This window comes from Heterodontus francisci, chromosome 45 (genome assembly GCF_036365525.1).
Source record: "Heterodontus francisci isolate sHetFra1 chromosome 45, sHetFra1.hap1, whole genome shotgun sequence".
In the NCBI taxonomy this organism is placed as follows: Eukaryota; Metazoa; Chordata; class Chondrichthyes; order Heterodontiformes; family Heterodontidae; genus Heterodontus; species Heterodontus francisci.
In genome coordinates this window covers 14,254,216-14,270,419 of record NC_090415.1, presented here as the reverse complement: position 1 = coordinate 14,270,419, position 16,204 = coordinate 14,254,216, and the positions used below count along the sequence as shown (strand labels likewise).

General features: G+C 42.7%; 2 protein-coding genes across 2 annotated transcripts; both read right to left on the bottom strand.

Annotated features, from left to right (window-relative positions):
• Positions 1 to 1,631: 1,631 nt before the first annotated feature.
• On the bottom strand, positions 1,632 to 2,084 carry LOC137356354 (late histone H2A.L3-like). Its single transcript, XM_068022237.1, has one exon. The coding sequence runs from the start codon at positions 2,082 to 2,084 to the stop codon at positions 1,695 to 1,697; it is 390 nt and encodes a 129-aa protein (XP_067878338.1). The 3' UTR covers positions 1,632 to 1,694.
• Positions 2,085 to 2,799: 715 nt separating this feature from the next.
• LOC137356211 (histone H2B 5-like) lies at positions 2,800 to 3,465 on the bottom strand. The gene has a single exon (XM_068022063.1). The coding sequence runs from the start codon at positions 3,460 to 3,462 to the stop codon at positions 3,082 to 3,084; it is 381 nt and encodes a 126-aa protein (XP_067878164.1). The 5' UTR covers positions 3,463 to 3,465; the 3' UTR covers positions 2,800 to 3,081.
• Between the last annotated feature and the right edge of the window lie 12,739 nt (positions 3,466 to 16,204).

Here is a 16,204-nt window from a genome sequence, read left to right as displayed (position 1 = left end):
GACTGAGATGAGGAGGGATTTCTTCACCCAGGGAGTGGTGAACCTGTGGAATTCTCTACCATAGAAAAGAGTTGAGGCCAAATTATTAAATAAATTCATAAGAGAGTTTGTTGCACTGGATTCGGGCATTTAGATGCTCATCAGATGAAATGCATTTTAATTTACTCTGGTCATTTGTGTAAGGCTTTTTTTTTACAATTCGACCCGGGTTCAGTTCTGGGTACTGCCTGTGTGGAGTTTGCAAGTTCTCCCTGTGACCGCGTGGGTTTCCGCCTTGTGCTCCGGTTTTCTCTCACAGCCAAAGACTTGCAGGTTGATCGGTAAATTGGCCATTGTAAATTGCCCCCAGTGCAGGTAGGTGGTCGGAGAATTGAGGGAAGGTGGAAATGTGATAGGGAATATGGGATTAACGTTGGAATAGTATGGTTGATGTGGTTGATGGTCGGCACAGACTGGGTGGTCAGAAGGGCCTGTTTCTGTGCTGTATCTCTCTGACTCTATGGACTACGAAAGCGTGTCTTTTAGTTCTAAAACGATCGCCGCTTATGTCTAAAGGGATCAAAGGATACGCGGACAAAGCGAGAACAGGGTACTGAGTTTGGATGATCAGCCATGATCGTATTGACTGGCGGTGCAGGCTCGAAGGGCCGAATGATTTACTCGTGCTCCAATTTTTCTATGTTTCTATTAAATTAGTTATTCGTCGTGTCAAGGCCGGCTCTCTGCAAGACCTCCTCCACCGACCCGCCTTTTCTCCATTGCTCTGCAGTTTTGTTTTATTCTCGATATAATTATCCAAATCTGTTTTCAGGGTCTCGATTGAATCTGCCCCCAACACACTCGATGTTATTCCTCTCCAATTTCAGATATTTCTGAAGGAATGGGAATATTCTTGCATGACTCACTTTTAACCAGTAGATGGCATCAGTCTACAATCATTTGGATCTTGTGATTTGTGTACACACATATCGACCGCAATGGGTCTGCTGCTGCCCGGGGCGTTCTCCAAGCACGCCGCCTTGGCAGGGACAAAAACACTGACGAATTATTCCTGTTCCTTGTAAATCTCCACAGTGTACAGAAATAAAACACGAAATGCAACATCTCTTTTAAAATTCGCCTTCAGCTTCTTTGAAACAACTGCTCTGAAAAATAAACTGACCCTGCCCGGAACTGAGTTTGGTATCAGATAACACAACGGCTCTTCAAAGAAACATCAAATTGGCAAAAGATAGAGCTGTTATCTCTTGTTGATTCCAGCACATAAACGTCTCAGAAGGATTTGACCACCCTCTTTACTATCCACTGATAACTCTCGGAGCAGAGTGACCCAGATTCCTTTGTCTCCATATTGCAGCTGGGAATTTCAGGACCTTGCAGTTCTCAGTGTGAGAGCAGTGACACCATTGTATACAAGTCATTTTATCAGAGTAGCTCATTTTCGAACTCAAGACACGCCTTAGTGGTATATAAACGGTAGAATTGTAAAAAAGCCTTACAAATATGGCGATAAAATTAAAATGCATTCCATCTGATGAGCAGATAAATGCTTGACTCCAGTACAATTCATAGCAACACAAAATAACGCGAACAGTATAACATTACCGTCTCTCACACAGTAACCAGCCCTTTCACAGATGAAGTGGGTGGCTCTGAAAAGAGCCTTTGGGTTCGCAGATTCAAGTCAGGCAGCTTCACTTGCCCTTCGTGCTCTGAGCGCTGGTTTTCTTGGGCAGCAGCACGGCCTGGATATTAGGCAGCACCCCGCCTTGTGCGATGGTCACCCCTCCCAGCAGCCTATTGAGCTCCTCGTCGTTGCGGACGGCCAGCTGCAGGTGTCTGGGGATGATACGGGTCTTCTTGTTGTCCCGGGCCGCGTTGCCGGCCAGCTCGAGGATTTCAGCTGTCAGATACTCGAGCACAGCAGCCAGATAGACCGGGGCTCCGGCACCCACCCGCTCAGCATAGTTGCCCTTTTTAAGGAACCTGTGAACACGGCCCACCGGGAACTGCAGTCCAGCTCGGGAGGAGCGGGACTTGGCCTTGGACCGAGCTTTACCACTGGTCTTCCCTCTTCCAGACATTTCCACAATCTCACAAGCACTTTCACGAAGAATGTTGAGATCCGCCCACATTCGTCCTCCTTGTACCTTCTGGAGGAATGGAGTGGTGGGCACTGCTGATTGGTCACTCTGCTCTGTGCTCTTCATGTAACCAGTCGGGGAACTGCTGAATTCACCAATCAGGAGACGCCAAGGAGATGTGGGCGGAAAATAACGGCGCCAAATTGTCAGACTGCAGCCGATTTTTCAAATTTGAAAAGCCCGCCAATATATTGGGGCGGCTTCAATATAAAATATCACATTTCTAGTTCTTTTTTTACGGTTAAATAAATAAAACCTTTTTCATATTGTGTTATTCTACATTTGGTAACAAGTTCCAGATTGGCTTTTACATTCTGACATCTATTCGGGTTTACTCTCTGTCCTTTTTGAAAACAGCGAGCAGAAAGTCTCTTTCACAACATTCTCCAACCGGGCACATTTCATGTCAATTTTCATAATAATACCGCATCACTGATGAACGATTGTTTGTTATTCGTGGGAGACAACAGCGGAGTGTAGATTTTCAGTGTCAGGTGTCAGCGTGTGAGACGGAGGGTTCCGACACCACCGGGGGTTCCAGATAATGTACTTATTAATTTCTGAGGTCAAACTTGAACTAGGGAAATAAGTGACTGCGAACTGATGTATGTGCGTTAAATCAGCTTTTATTGTCGAAATACAGAAAAGGGGCCGAATATGAACACGTCCGAGAACAAACCTCACAAATGGTCAGTGGTCAGTAATTTATGTACGGGACATTATTAGTTAGAGACAGAAAGATCGCACGGGCAGTGAAACTGCATTAACCAGAATCTATGGGAGTAAAACAGAGATCACAAAGGCAAGGACACTTGATATATAAATCAATATAAGTCGATACTGTACAGACAATGTTGTAGCTTTTTCAGAGAAGTTGTGGGTGGCTCTTAAAAGAGCCTTTTTGTCTTTTGGGTGTGTTTCAGTACATTGCGGATATTTACTTGGAGCTGGTGTACTTGGTGACCGCCTTTGTACCTTCCGACACGGCGTGTTTGGCCAGCTCCCCGGGCAGCAGCAGGCGCACGGCGGTCTGGATCTCCCGGGAGCTGATGGTGCTGCGTTTGTTGTAATGGGCCAGGCGGGAAGCCTCACCCGCGATTCGCTCGAAAATATCATTGACAAACGAATTCATGATGCTCATGGCCTTGGAGGAGATGCCGGTGTCAGGGTGAACCTGCTTCATCACTTTGTACACGTAGATGGAGTAACTTTCTTTCCTGGATTTTCTCCGTTTCTTGGTGCCCTTTGTTGGCGCCTTCTTCAGAACTTTCTTGGCGCCCTTCTTGGAAGGTGCTGCAGTTTTCTTCTCATCAACCATGATCACGATCAATTTCAGACACAGAATAAGCAAAATTTCGCTCCAAGCTCTCATTTTACAGACATCCCCAGTGCCCTATGCTAATGAAGGATGGGAGAAGGCCATGTTCATGATTGGCTGGTTTACAATGATGTCACTGCCTGATGTTCTGTATCTATCTGATTGGGTATCTAAAGTAACCAATCACGTTTTGTGCTTCTCACAGCCACAAACTGTCGCAGCAGTCAGATCGTCCAAACTCCTTTGCCCGCCCTTATCCATCTACATCAGTGACTTTCTGAGTCCCTCTTCCTCATCAACCATTTCTATTTTGCTAGTACGAACTCGTCTCTTTTTTAACTCTAAGTATAATTTCTCTATCGTTCCCTTCCTTATCAGGATGTAGCGCCCCTCTGCACTTCCGTCCATCACCAGGACGAAACCGTCCAGTATAGTGGGGGTCAGAGTGGCGCAAATGCGAGCATTGAAGTGCAAGTCCTTAAATCCATGTCGCGTGCCAAATAAGGTTGGTCAGCTGCAGTCACAAGTAACCTCATGAAAGATTTATATGACAGCGCTACTGATATGTCTTCCTTTTTCCTCAACCGAGGATCCCGCCTCCCCGCACCCCGCTCCAGTTGTTGGCAGTGCCCTCAAACGGGTCCAGCCCATTTCCCACACCTCTACCTTCACCCCTTCCCCTCTCTCCCAGAACAACGCCAGGGTTCCCCTTGTCCTCACTTTCCACCCCATCAGCCTCCACATCCAAAGGATCATCCTCCGCTATTTCTGCCGTCTGTACAAGCTTGATGCCACAACCAAATGCATCTGCCCCTCCCTTCCCCGGTCATCATTCCAAAGGGATTGTTCCCTCCGCGACACCATAGTCCACTCCTCCATTACCTCCACCACCTTGTCCCCTTCCCACGGCACCTTCCGCTGCAATCGCACGAGGTGTAATACCGACCCAGTTATCTCCTCTCTCCTCACAATCCCAGGCCCCAAACACTCCTTTCAAGTGAATCAGCGATTTACTTGTACTTCTTTCAATTTAGTACACTGTATTCGCTGCTCACAATGTGGTCTCCGCTACATTGGGGAGACCAAACATATACTGGGTGACCGCTTTGCGTAACACCTCCGCTCAGTCTGAAAGCATGACCCCAAGCTTCTGGTTGCTTGTCATTTCAACACTCCCCCCTGCTCTCATGCTCATATCTCTGTCCTGGGATTGCTGCAGTGTTCCAGGAAACATCAATGCAAGCTCGAGGAACAGCATCTCATTTACTGATTAGGCACAATACAGACTGCCAGACTGAGCATTGAGTTCAATAATTTCAGAGCATGACGGGGCCCCCATTTTACTTTTATTTTTAGTTATTCATTCTTATTTATATTTATTTTTCTGTTTATTTTATTTTATATCATATTAGTTGGTACAGTTTGCTGACCCACCTTTTTTTCCATGTTGGTACTTGTGGCTATTCAATTTTCATCCATTAACACCCTATCTGTATGAATGCTTTGTCTTTCAACACGCCATTAACATAATGTTTGCCTTTGCTCCATGACCTTCTGGTCAGCTATTCTGTGACGTTGTCCTTTCTACACCTTCTCCTTTGTTATCTCTTGCCCCAGCGCCGGTTTACTTGCTTAAAACCTTTCACATTTCTAATATTTACCAGTTCTGAAGAAGGGTCACTGACCTGAAACGTTAACTCTGCTTCTGTCTCCACAGATGCTGCCAAACCAGCTCAGTATATCCAGAATTTCTTGTTTTTATTATGAAAGATTTATATAGTGGCAATTACATAATTCTGGCTGAAACTAGGCGAGGCAAGGGAACTTATTATTACTGGCTACAACCATTCAGGAAAGATAGGTCTGAAAACATATGGAGGATTGTGGAACGGAAAGAATTGATCAAATATAATATGATAACACTGGCAGGGATGACGTTTTGAGTTGTTAACAAAAGAATCGATTTGGTCATAGATGCGGAATATGGCAGGAGGAAATGCATGGACATTCTGGGTCGTGAAATGTTTGTCCTTCCCTGCAGGACATGTGAGTGTGGGATTCATTCTGTGCCCATAAGTATGTGATATTTACCCGTGGCTTTTACTCCATATCTGCCAATCTATGGTCAATGATTTGGTCATTTCATTCAATAATTTGAATCTTCAACAGGTGATTCTGTTTTATTTTTCTCCGTAACATTCAGTTTCTAAGTGGGTGATTATGGGTTTTGTTCTGTACCTATGAGATTCTACTGAGTGAGTGTGGGTTTTGTTATGTATCTGTTAATCTCCTCTTTTGGAGTCTGGGACTTTCTCTTTATGTCAATTTCTGAATTGTGAATTTGGATTTTAATCGGCACCTGTCAGTTTCTGGTATGAAAGGCTGTTTCATTTTGTCTCTGTACCTGTTAGTAAGTGGCATTTTTGTGTAGCTTTACACTGCACATGTTAATTGATGACATGCCAGCGTTGTTTTCACTCGACATGTCAGTCTCTGGTTTGGAGGCCTCACCTGTGTTCTGTACCAATCAGATGTCTACATATGAGGATGGGTTTTAACCTGTTTCTTTCAATCTGTTGCATGTAAGTACTGTTTATTATCTGTATCTGTAAGTTTCTGATGAACGAATGTGGACTGTATCGTCTCCCTGTCAGTGGTTCATTAAGAGATATTTTACAAGGTACCTGCCCGTTCTGATATGTGAGTGTGGGTTGTGATCTACATCTGGCCATTTCAGGTGTGAGACATGAGCATTGTTTTCACTCTGTGTACGTTAGCCTCAAGTGTCAGAAGCTGGGTTTAGTCATACATCTCATTCTCTGCTGTATGATTGTGGATTTACATCTGTACAAGTTAGTTTCTGGCACAGGCTTGTGAATTTTATTCTGTATGCCAATTTCTGGTATGTGAGTGTGTGTTTTTTCTGTCCTGTCACTTTCTGCTGAACTGTATGGTGGATTTGCTTTGGATCTGTGAATTTCTGCTATGTGAATGTTGGCTTTCCTTTACATTTGTCATAGAGTTATACAGCACAGAAACAGGCCCTTTGGCCCACTGTGTCTTTGCCTCCCATCAAGCATGAATCTATTCGAATCACATTTTCCAGCACTTGACCCATAGTCTTGTATGCTATGACGTTTCACGTGTTCATCGAAATCCTTCTCAAATGCTATGAGGGGTCCTGCCTCTACCAGCCCTTCAGGTAGTGTGTTCCAGATTCCAACCACACTCAGCGTGAAATATTTTCTCCTCAAGTCCCCTCTAAACCTGCTGCCCATTACTTAAATCTATCTCCCCTGGTTGTTGATCCCTCCGCTGAGGGAACGTTTTCTTCCTATCTGTACTATCAATGTCCCGTGTAATTTTGTATACCTCAATCAGTTCCCCCCTCAGCCTTCTCTGCTCCAAGGAAAACAACCCTAGCCTATCCAGTCTCTCTTCATAACTGAAATGCCACAGCCCAGGAAACATCCTGGTAAATCTCCTCTGCACGCTCTCCATTGCAATCCCGTCCTTCCTTTGGTGAGTTGACCAGAACTGTACACAGTACTCCAGCTGTGGCCTAACTAGCATTTCATTCAGCTCCCTCATAACCTCCCTGCTCTTATATTCTATGCCTCAGCTAATAAAGACAAGTATCCCATATGCCTTCCTAACCACCTTATCTACCCGTGCTGCTGCCTTCAGTGATAGATGGACAAGTACACCAATGTCCCTCAGACCCTCTGTACATCTTAGGATCTGACCATTCATTCTATATTCTCTTGCCTTGTTAGGCCTCCCAAAATGCATCACCTCACATTTTCGCACTTCTCTGGATTAAATTCCATTTGCCACTGCCCCACCCATCTTACCAGCCCATCTATATCATCCTGTAATCTAAGGCTTTCCTCCTCACTATTTATGACACCAATTTTCGTGTCATCTGTGAACTTACTGATCATATCTACTACATTCACGTCTAAATCATTCATGTACACTACAAACAGCAATGGTCCCAGCACCGATCGCTGTGGTACACCACTGGTCACAAACTTCAACTCACAAAAACAACGCTCGACCATCACCCTCTGCCTCCTGCCACTAAGCCAATTCTGAATCCAATTTACCAAATTGCCCTGGATCCCATGGGCTCTTACCTTCTTAACCAATCTCCCATGTGGGACCTTATCTGAAGCCTTACTGAAGTCCATGTAGACAACATCAACTGCCTTACCCTCATCTACACATCGAGTCACCTCCTCAAAAAATTCAATCAACTTAGTTAGACACTATATTTTTTCAAGTCACCTCCTCTCTCTGCTAATTATTCTTATTTTTTTTCCAAGTGCCACACCGAACCACACCCCCCCCCCCCCCTTACATTTTCTGTACTCCTCTCGGGCCTCCGCTGTTTTCTGTCCTAAGCCTCTTTTTTTACTCCTCCAATCCTCTATATCCCTTGACATCCAGGGTTCCCTGGATTTGTTGGTCCTACACTTCACCTTTATGGGAACATGTTGGCCCTGAACTCTCATTATTTCCTTTTTGAATGACTCCCACTAGTCTGATGTAGACTTTCCTATAAGTAGCTTCTCGCAGTCCACTTTGGCCAGATCCTGTTTTATCATATTGAAATCGGTCTTCCCCAAATTGAGTACATTTATTTCAGGTACCTCTTTGTCCTTTTCCATAACTACCTTAAATATTACAGAGTTATGGCCACTATCCCCGAAATGCTCCCCCACTGACACTCCTACCACTTGTCCGGCTTCACTCCCTAGGATTAGGTCGAGCACGGCTCCTTCTTTTGTAGGACTTTCTACCTGCTGGCTCAAAAAGATCTCCTGTATGAACTGAAGAATTCTGCATCCTTTAAGCCATTTGCACTAAGACGATCTAGGTTGATATTGGGTAAGTTGAAATCCCCTACAATTATTACCCTATTATTTTTACACCTCTCTGAGATTTGCCTACTTATCTGCTCTTCTATCTCTCCCTGACTGTTTGGAGGCCTGTCGATCACTCCCAGCCAGGTGATTACCCCCCTTTTTGTATTTATGTTCTACCCATATGGACCATTTGAGGAATGTGTGAAGATATCATCCCTCCTTATACAGTAATTGACTCCTTGATCAACAGTGCACTGCCACCTCCTATGTTATACCCTCCCCTGTCATGCCTGAAGTTTCTGGACCCTGGAATATTGAGCTGCCAGTCCTGCCCTTCCTTCAACCATGTCTCCGTGAAAACAATAATATCATATTTCCATGTGTTAATAAATGGCCTCAATTCATCTGCCTTACTAGTAAGATTCCTTGCGTTAAAATAGATGCAATCCAGCCTTGCATTGTTAGCTTGTGTCTTAACATGTCTGCCTTTTCTCTGCCTTGCAGACTGACTCAGTTTCTCTTCTATATTTGACTGTACATCAACCCTTACTGCACGTCCCCTCTGTATCCCACCCCATTGCCAAATTAGTTTACAACCACCACCCACCCCTCACCCCCCTCCCCCAAAAGCACGTGCAAACCTCCCAGCAAGGCTGTTGGTCCCGATCCAGTTCAGGTGCAATCTGTCCAACTTGTACAATTCCCACCTTGGCCAGAAACAGACCCAGTGATCCAGGAAATTAAAGCCCTCCCTCCTGCACTATCTCTTCAGCCACACATTCATCTGCTCTATCCTCCTATTCTTATACTCACCTGCACGTGGCAGCGGGGGTCATCCAGCGATTACAACCTTTGCGGACCCCTTTTCTTTAATCTGCTACCGACCTTCCGAAGTTCATGTTGCATGACCTCATCCCTCTTTGTACCTGTCAGTTTCTGGTATGGAATAAAGATCTTTACTCTGTACCTGCTAGTTGCTGGCAAGTAATTGTGGCATCAATCCATATCTGTCAGAGTGTGATGTTACTTCAGATTTTACTCTTCAGCTGTCAGTTTCTGACATGTGAATATGGATTTTCCTCATTCTGGTCACTTACTGCATTGTAAGTCACTCCTTTATTCTGTGCCTGTCAGTTTCAGGTCTGGAAGAAAGATTTTTTTCATTACCTTTTATAATCTGGCAAGTGAATGTGAGATCACCCTGTATCTGTCAGTTTGTGACATATGACTGTGACTTTTACTCTTCACTTGTCAGTTTCTGATACGTGAATGTGTATTTTATTCTGGGTACCTGTCAGATACTAAAATGCAAGTATGTATTCTATTCTGTTCTTGTTTGTTACTTGTAATTAATTGGAGTGTTTACTCTTGATCTGTCAGTCTCTGGAATGTGAATGTGGCTCTTACTCTGTGTCTGTCTGTATTGGATTTGCCAGCAAGTGTTTTTCTTTCCTTTCTGTTCCTGATATGTGAATGTGAATTTTACTATGTACCTCTCAGTTACTGGTATGTGATTGTGGTTTTATTCTGTCTCCATGAGCCTATGATTAATGATTGCAGCTTGTGTCCAAGGCATGTCAGTATCTTGTTTGCACATGCCCATTCTTATGTGCATGTTGCTTTATGGGAAATGACTAAAGGATTTACTCTTTTTTCTGCCATATTACTTCTATGGCTTCAAGGGCTGGTCAGAGACTGGGAATTCTATGATGAGCAACTCATGTCCTAACTTAGTTTAGTTTAGAGATACAGCACTGAAACAGGCCCTTCGGCCCACCGAGTCTGTGCCGAACATCAACCACCCATTTGTACTAATCCTACACTAATTCCATGTTCCTACCACATCCCCACCTGTCCCTATATTTCCCTACCACCTACCTATGCTGGGGGCAATTTATAATGGCCAATTTACCTATCAACCTGCAAGTCATTGGCATGTGGGAGGAAACCGGAGCACCCGGAGAAAACCCACGCAGACACAGGGAGAACTTCCCAAAGTCTTTCCACCACCTACAAGCCACAAGTCAGAATTCTGATGGATTACTCTCCACTTGCTTGGTTGAGTGTAGCTCTAAAAACACTGAAGAAGCTTGATACCATCCAGGACAAATCAGCAGGCTTGATTATCTTACCATTCACCAGGTTATGCATTTACTCCCTCCACCCACCAGTGCACACTGTGTCCCATCTAAAAGATGTACTGCATCAACCTGAGGAAGTACCGTACAACAACACCTTCCAAACCCATGACATCTGCTACTGACTGGAACATGGGCAGGAAGCTTATGAGAACATTACCACCTGCAATTTCATCTCTAGTTTGCACAACATCCTGACTTCAAAATATAACACCATTCCTTCATCATCACTCAGCCCAAATTCTGGAACTCCCTGCCAATCACCACTTTTATGAATGACATTCATTCTGTAGCTGTTCATCAATGGTACAGTCTGAGTGCAGAACGTATTCTGCATCTGCCACTCTGATGGACAGGATCTGTTTGTTTATTTGTAAGGAACAATGCAGGAACTCTTTCACACCTAGATCTGTCCAAATATCTGTCCCTCTTTGTATGGTATGTGTGTGAGGGATTCATTCTTTATCTCAGAATGTGGAATGTGACTATATTTATCTCTGTCACTTACTGATATGTGCATGTGCACTTTTCACTCTATCTGCCAGCTTCTGATGTGAGTGGATTTTTTTATGTACCTGTCATTTACTGATGAATTGAACGGTGGTTTTGGTTTGAATCGCTCACTTTCTGTTACGTGAATATGAGTATTCCTTCGTACTTGTCAATTACTGGTATTGAAGTAAGATCTTTAAACTGCACCTAATACAAAGCAAAATACTGTTAATGCTGGAAATTGGAAATAAAAGCAGAAAATTCTGTAAATACACAGCAGGACTGCCAGCATCTGTGGAGACACAAACAGAGTTAGCCTTTCAGGTCAATGACATTTCATCAGAAAGGTCTGTCCTGATCAAAGGTCATTGACCTGAAATGTGAACGGAATTTCTCTCTCCACAGGTGCTGCCAGACTTGCTGAGTATTTCCAGAATTTTCCATTTTCATTTACACTGTACATGGACATGTACATGTTCTGGCAAGTGAATGTGGGATCAATATTTAACCTTTCAGTTCTGATACGCAAATGAGGATTTTACCCAGCATGTTGTCAGTTCCTGCAGTGCAATTATCTGATTTATTCTGTAACTTTATGATTGTGGTAATTGATTGTGGGTTTGACCCTACATCTACCAGTCTCTGTAATGTGAATGTGGCTATTACTCTGTATTTATCGGTGTACAATTTGTGAGTGTGTGTTTTGCTCTCTGTGTCTGTTTCTGACATGTAAATGTGGATTTTGCTATGTACCTCAGTTACTTTATGTGTATGTGCTTCATTCTGTTTCTGTCCATCTGTGGTGAGCTTCACATTTTCCCTGTACCGATCAGCATCACACTTCTTTGTATGGCCATTATTCTGCACTTGTTGGTTTATGGTAGTGCTTGAATTACTCTTTCCCTCTCATTCCCTGATATGCTACTGTAAATTTTCCTCTTCACTTGTCAGATTCCACTCTGTGATAATGTTGTTTCTCTGTCTGTCTGCGTCTGGTATGCTATTGTAAGATTCACTGTGTGCCCATCAGCTTCTGGTATTTAAATATGAAGTTCACATTGTAACATTCAATTTGATCTGTGTGAATCTGCTTCTACCTTGAACTGACAGTTTCTATTCTGTGAGTGTACATTTGCAAGTGCGCTTGTTAATTTCTGCTAAATAACTGTTTGTTTTACTCTGTGCATGTCAGTTGCTGCAATGGGAAGATGGGAAAGGTTTTTAATTCTGAAAATGGCAATTACCGATAAGTAAATGTGGGTTTTACTCGGTAACCCCCATTCTCTGGTATTTGAGTTTGTGTCTTTTTATTCTGGTTAGCTGTCACACTCACTTCTCTGAAGTAAACATCTCATGAACCGTCTCCAACACATTTACTTCCTTCATTAAATAAGGAGTCCAAAACTGCACACAGTATTCTAGATGTGGTCTCACCAATGCCCTGTATAACTGAAGTACAACAGGCTTATTTTCATTTTCAATTCCTCTCGTAATACTGGATAGCATTCCATTTGCCTTCCTTCTGTCTTGCTGTAACTGCACCCTAACTTTTTTGACTCATGCACTAGAACACCTAGATCCCTCTCCAGAATTCTGCAGTCGCTCAGCACTGAAGTATTTTTTAATCTTCCTGACAAAGTGAACAACTTCCCATTTTCTCACATTGTACATCATCTGCCAGATTTCTGCCCACTCACTCAACCTACATATATCAGTCTTCAACTTCCTTATGTCCTCTTCACAACATACATTCCTACCTATCTTTGTTTCATCTGCAAATTTAGCTGCCATGTCATCGCTCCCCTCATCTACGTCATTGATATAAATTGTAAAAGGTTGAGGGCCCAGCACTTGTCACATCCTGCCAATTCGAAAAGGGCCCATTTCTTCATTCTCTGTGTTCTGCCAGCCAGTCAATCTTCTATCCATGCCAATATGTTACCCATGAGCTCCTACTTTGCACAATAACCTTTCATGTGGCACCTTGTCAAATGCCTTCTGGAAATCCAAGTACTGTATGTCAAACAGGTTCCTCTTTATCCACAGTGCATGTTAGTCCTTCAAGGAACTTCAATAAATAGGTTAAACATGATTTCCCCTTCACAAAACCATGTTGACTATTCCTGATGACCTTATGTTTCTCAAAATGCCCAGCTATAGCCTCCTCATCGATCAATTCTACCACCTTCCTCATGACAGGGGTCAAGCTAACTGGCCTATAGTTAATGTTAACTTTGCATCTCTCTCCACAGATGCTGCCAGACCTGAGTATTTCCAGCACTTTTTGTTTTGTTTCAAATTTCCAGCATCTGCAGTATTTTGCTTTTATATTACTGTAGTTACCCTGTCTCTGCTTCCACACCTTCTCGAATAGAGGGATTATATTTTCTACTTTCCAGTCTGATGTAACCCAGTTCACTTCAGCTAGCTCAACTTTCATGCCCACATAGCTGTCCTTATTTAAGTTTAAAATACTAGTCTTAGATCCACTCCTCTCATTTTCAAACTGGATGCAAAGCTCAATCATATTGTGATCATTGCTACCAAGAGGTGCAGATACTCTGAGGTCATTAATTAATCCTGTCAAATTACACAATACCAAGTCTAATATAACCTGCTCGCTGGATGGTTCTAGAAGATGCTGCTCAAAGAAACTATTTCGAAAGCATTCTATGAACTCCTCATACAGGCTTCTATTACCAATCTGATTTTTTCCAGTTTTTATGAAGATTAAAATCACCCATTATTTCCATTCCTTTATCACAAGCACCCATTAGTTATTCTTGTAGACTTCATCCTACATTGTGATTACTGTCTGCGGGCCTGTAGACTACTCCCACTAGTGCCTTTTTTCCCTGACTGTTCCTCATCTCCAGCCAAACCAATTCTACATACTGATCTCCTGACCCAAGGACATGTCTAACTATTGCACTAATGCCATCCTTGATTAACAGTGCCACCCCTCCAACTTTACCTAGCTTCCTATTCTTCTTGAATGTTACACACCCCTCAATATTGAGGACACAATCCTTGTCATCCTGCAGCCATGTCTCCATAATGGCTATTAGATCATATTTATTTACTTCAACATGTGCTATCAGTTTCTTTACTTTGTTATGAATGCTCCGTGCATTCACATACAGAGCCTTTAGTTTTATCTTTTTGTTATCCTTGTAACATCTAGTGTTGACTGTTGGTCTGCTCTTAGTTTTTTTTTCCTCTGTGTCCCTTCCTGCCATTCTCTGGCCTTCATTTCCCCGGTTTCTATTCTGTTTTCCTGCCTTGACTTTATCCCTTGGTTTGTTACATCTGCTAAAGCTTGTTCCCCTCCCCCTTTGTTTAGATCAAGTACCTCTCTACATCCCAATTATATGGTTTTCTCGAACACTGGTCCCAGCTTGGCTCAGGTATAGACTGTCCGAATGGTACAGCCTCCACTTTCCCTAGTACTGGTGCCAGTGCCCCACAAACTGAACCTGACTTCTCCCACACCAGTCTTGGCAGGTGTAAATTTCACTGTTAATCTCTCAATCCCTAGTCTACAATTTACCTCTGTTATTTTCGGATTTTGAGTGTGGCTTTATCTGTACCTGTCAGTTTGTTATGTGTGAGTAACGCCTTATTCAGTACCTTTCAGCTTCAGTTGTGTGTGTGTTCTGGCTTGTAATTTGTCCCCCTCAGTATATGGTATGTGAGTGTGGATTTGACAGTTAATATTACATTCTTGTGTATATGAGTGGGAGTTCAAACTTTATCTTTGATTGTCTGGCAGCCAATTTAAGTTTTAACCTGTGCCCTTAAATGTCTCATGTGTAGCTGTGGTTTTTAACCTGTCTCTGTCACTGTCTGATATAAGAGTAAGGGTTTCAGTCTGGTTTTTGAGTGTGGATTTTCCACCACATCTCTACATTCTCTCGGATGTGAAGGTGAGTTTTAATCTGTACATGCCAGTTTCTGACATTTGGCTGTGAGGTTTACTTTGTACATTGTCATTCTCTGATATGTGACTGACAATTTTATTCTGAACTTGTCAGTTTATTTTCTATCTGTGTGAGTTTTAACCTGTATCTGTCAGTGTCTGATATATGAATCTTCTTAATTATGTGTGTGTTGCTCTGTATCTGTCAGTGTCTGAAGTGCAATTGTCAGGTTTACTTTGTACCTGTCAGTGTCTGTTGTGGATGAGAGACTTTCACTCTCTAACTGTTAACTTCTTGCAATTCATTATTGATTTCACTCTGTGTTTGTCAGTCTCTGGTAGTTAAGTACGGCATTTATACTGTATCTCCTCATTTCTGATATGTGGATGTAGATATTAATGTGTACCTGTTGGTTTCTCCTATGAGAGTCTGGGCTAAAATCAGTTTCTGCCAGTTTCTCATATGTGAGGGTGGCATTTATTCTGTACCTGTTACTGTCTGAATTGTGAGAAGGTTTTAATCTTTCTCTGTCAGTTGCTGGTGTGTGAAGGTGGGTTTATTTTGGATCTTTCAATCTTTGGAATTTGAGTCTGTGCTTTACCCTATTTTGTTTCTGTGAAGTGAATGAGGGATTAAATCTGCACCTGCGCATTGATAGTAAATGAATGTAGTTTTTAGTCTGTACCTGTCAGTTTATGAAAAATGAAGGTGGTTTTATTTCTCTGTCTGCCAGATTCTGATATGTGACTGTTGATTTATTCTGTACCTGTTATTTTCTGGGATATGATTGTGGTTTTTGATCTGTATCTGTCAGTTTCTATTACTTGAGTGAGTTTTACTTTGCACCAGTTGTCTTCTGGTATGTGTGTATCGGTTTTAAGCTGGACCCGTAAAGTTAAGGTAATATAGTGTGGTTTTATTCTGTATCTTTCAAACTCTAGTGTGTGACATGGGGCCTTTCTCTGAATCTGTCGATTTCTGCTCTGTAACTGTAAGTTTTAATCTGCAACTTACAGTTCCTGATAGGTGTGTGAGCACATTTTCTTTTCTTCTGCAGCTATCAACGTCTACTACATGAGTATGTGTGTTATTCTTATCTTTCAATTTCTGTCATTGAAGAATTGCTTTTCCTTTGAACTTCTCAGTCTCTGCAATGTGTCCATGGGTTTCACATGGTAACTGTCTGTCTCTGTTAAGTGACTCTGGTGTGATTCTCTATCCGACAGTCTCTTGCATGTGAGTGGTTTTATTTTCTTCTCTGTAACTGTCAGTTTCCCATCAGTGGCTGGAGGTTTTAATCTTTACTTAAACTCTTTAATAA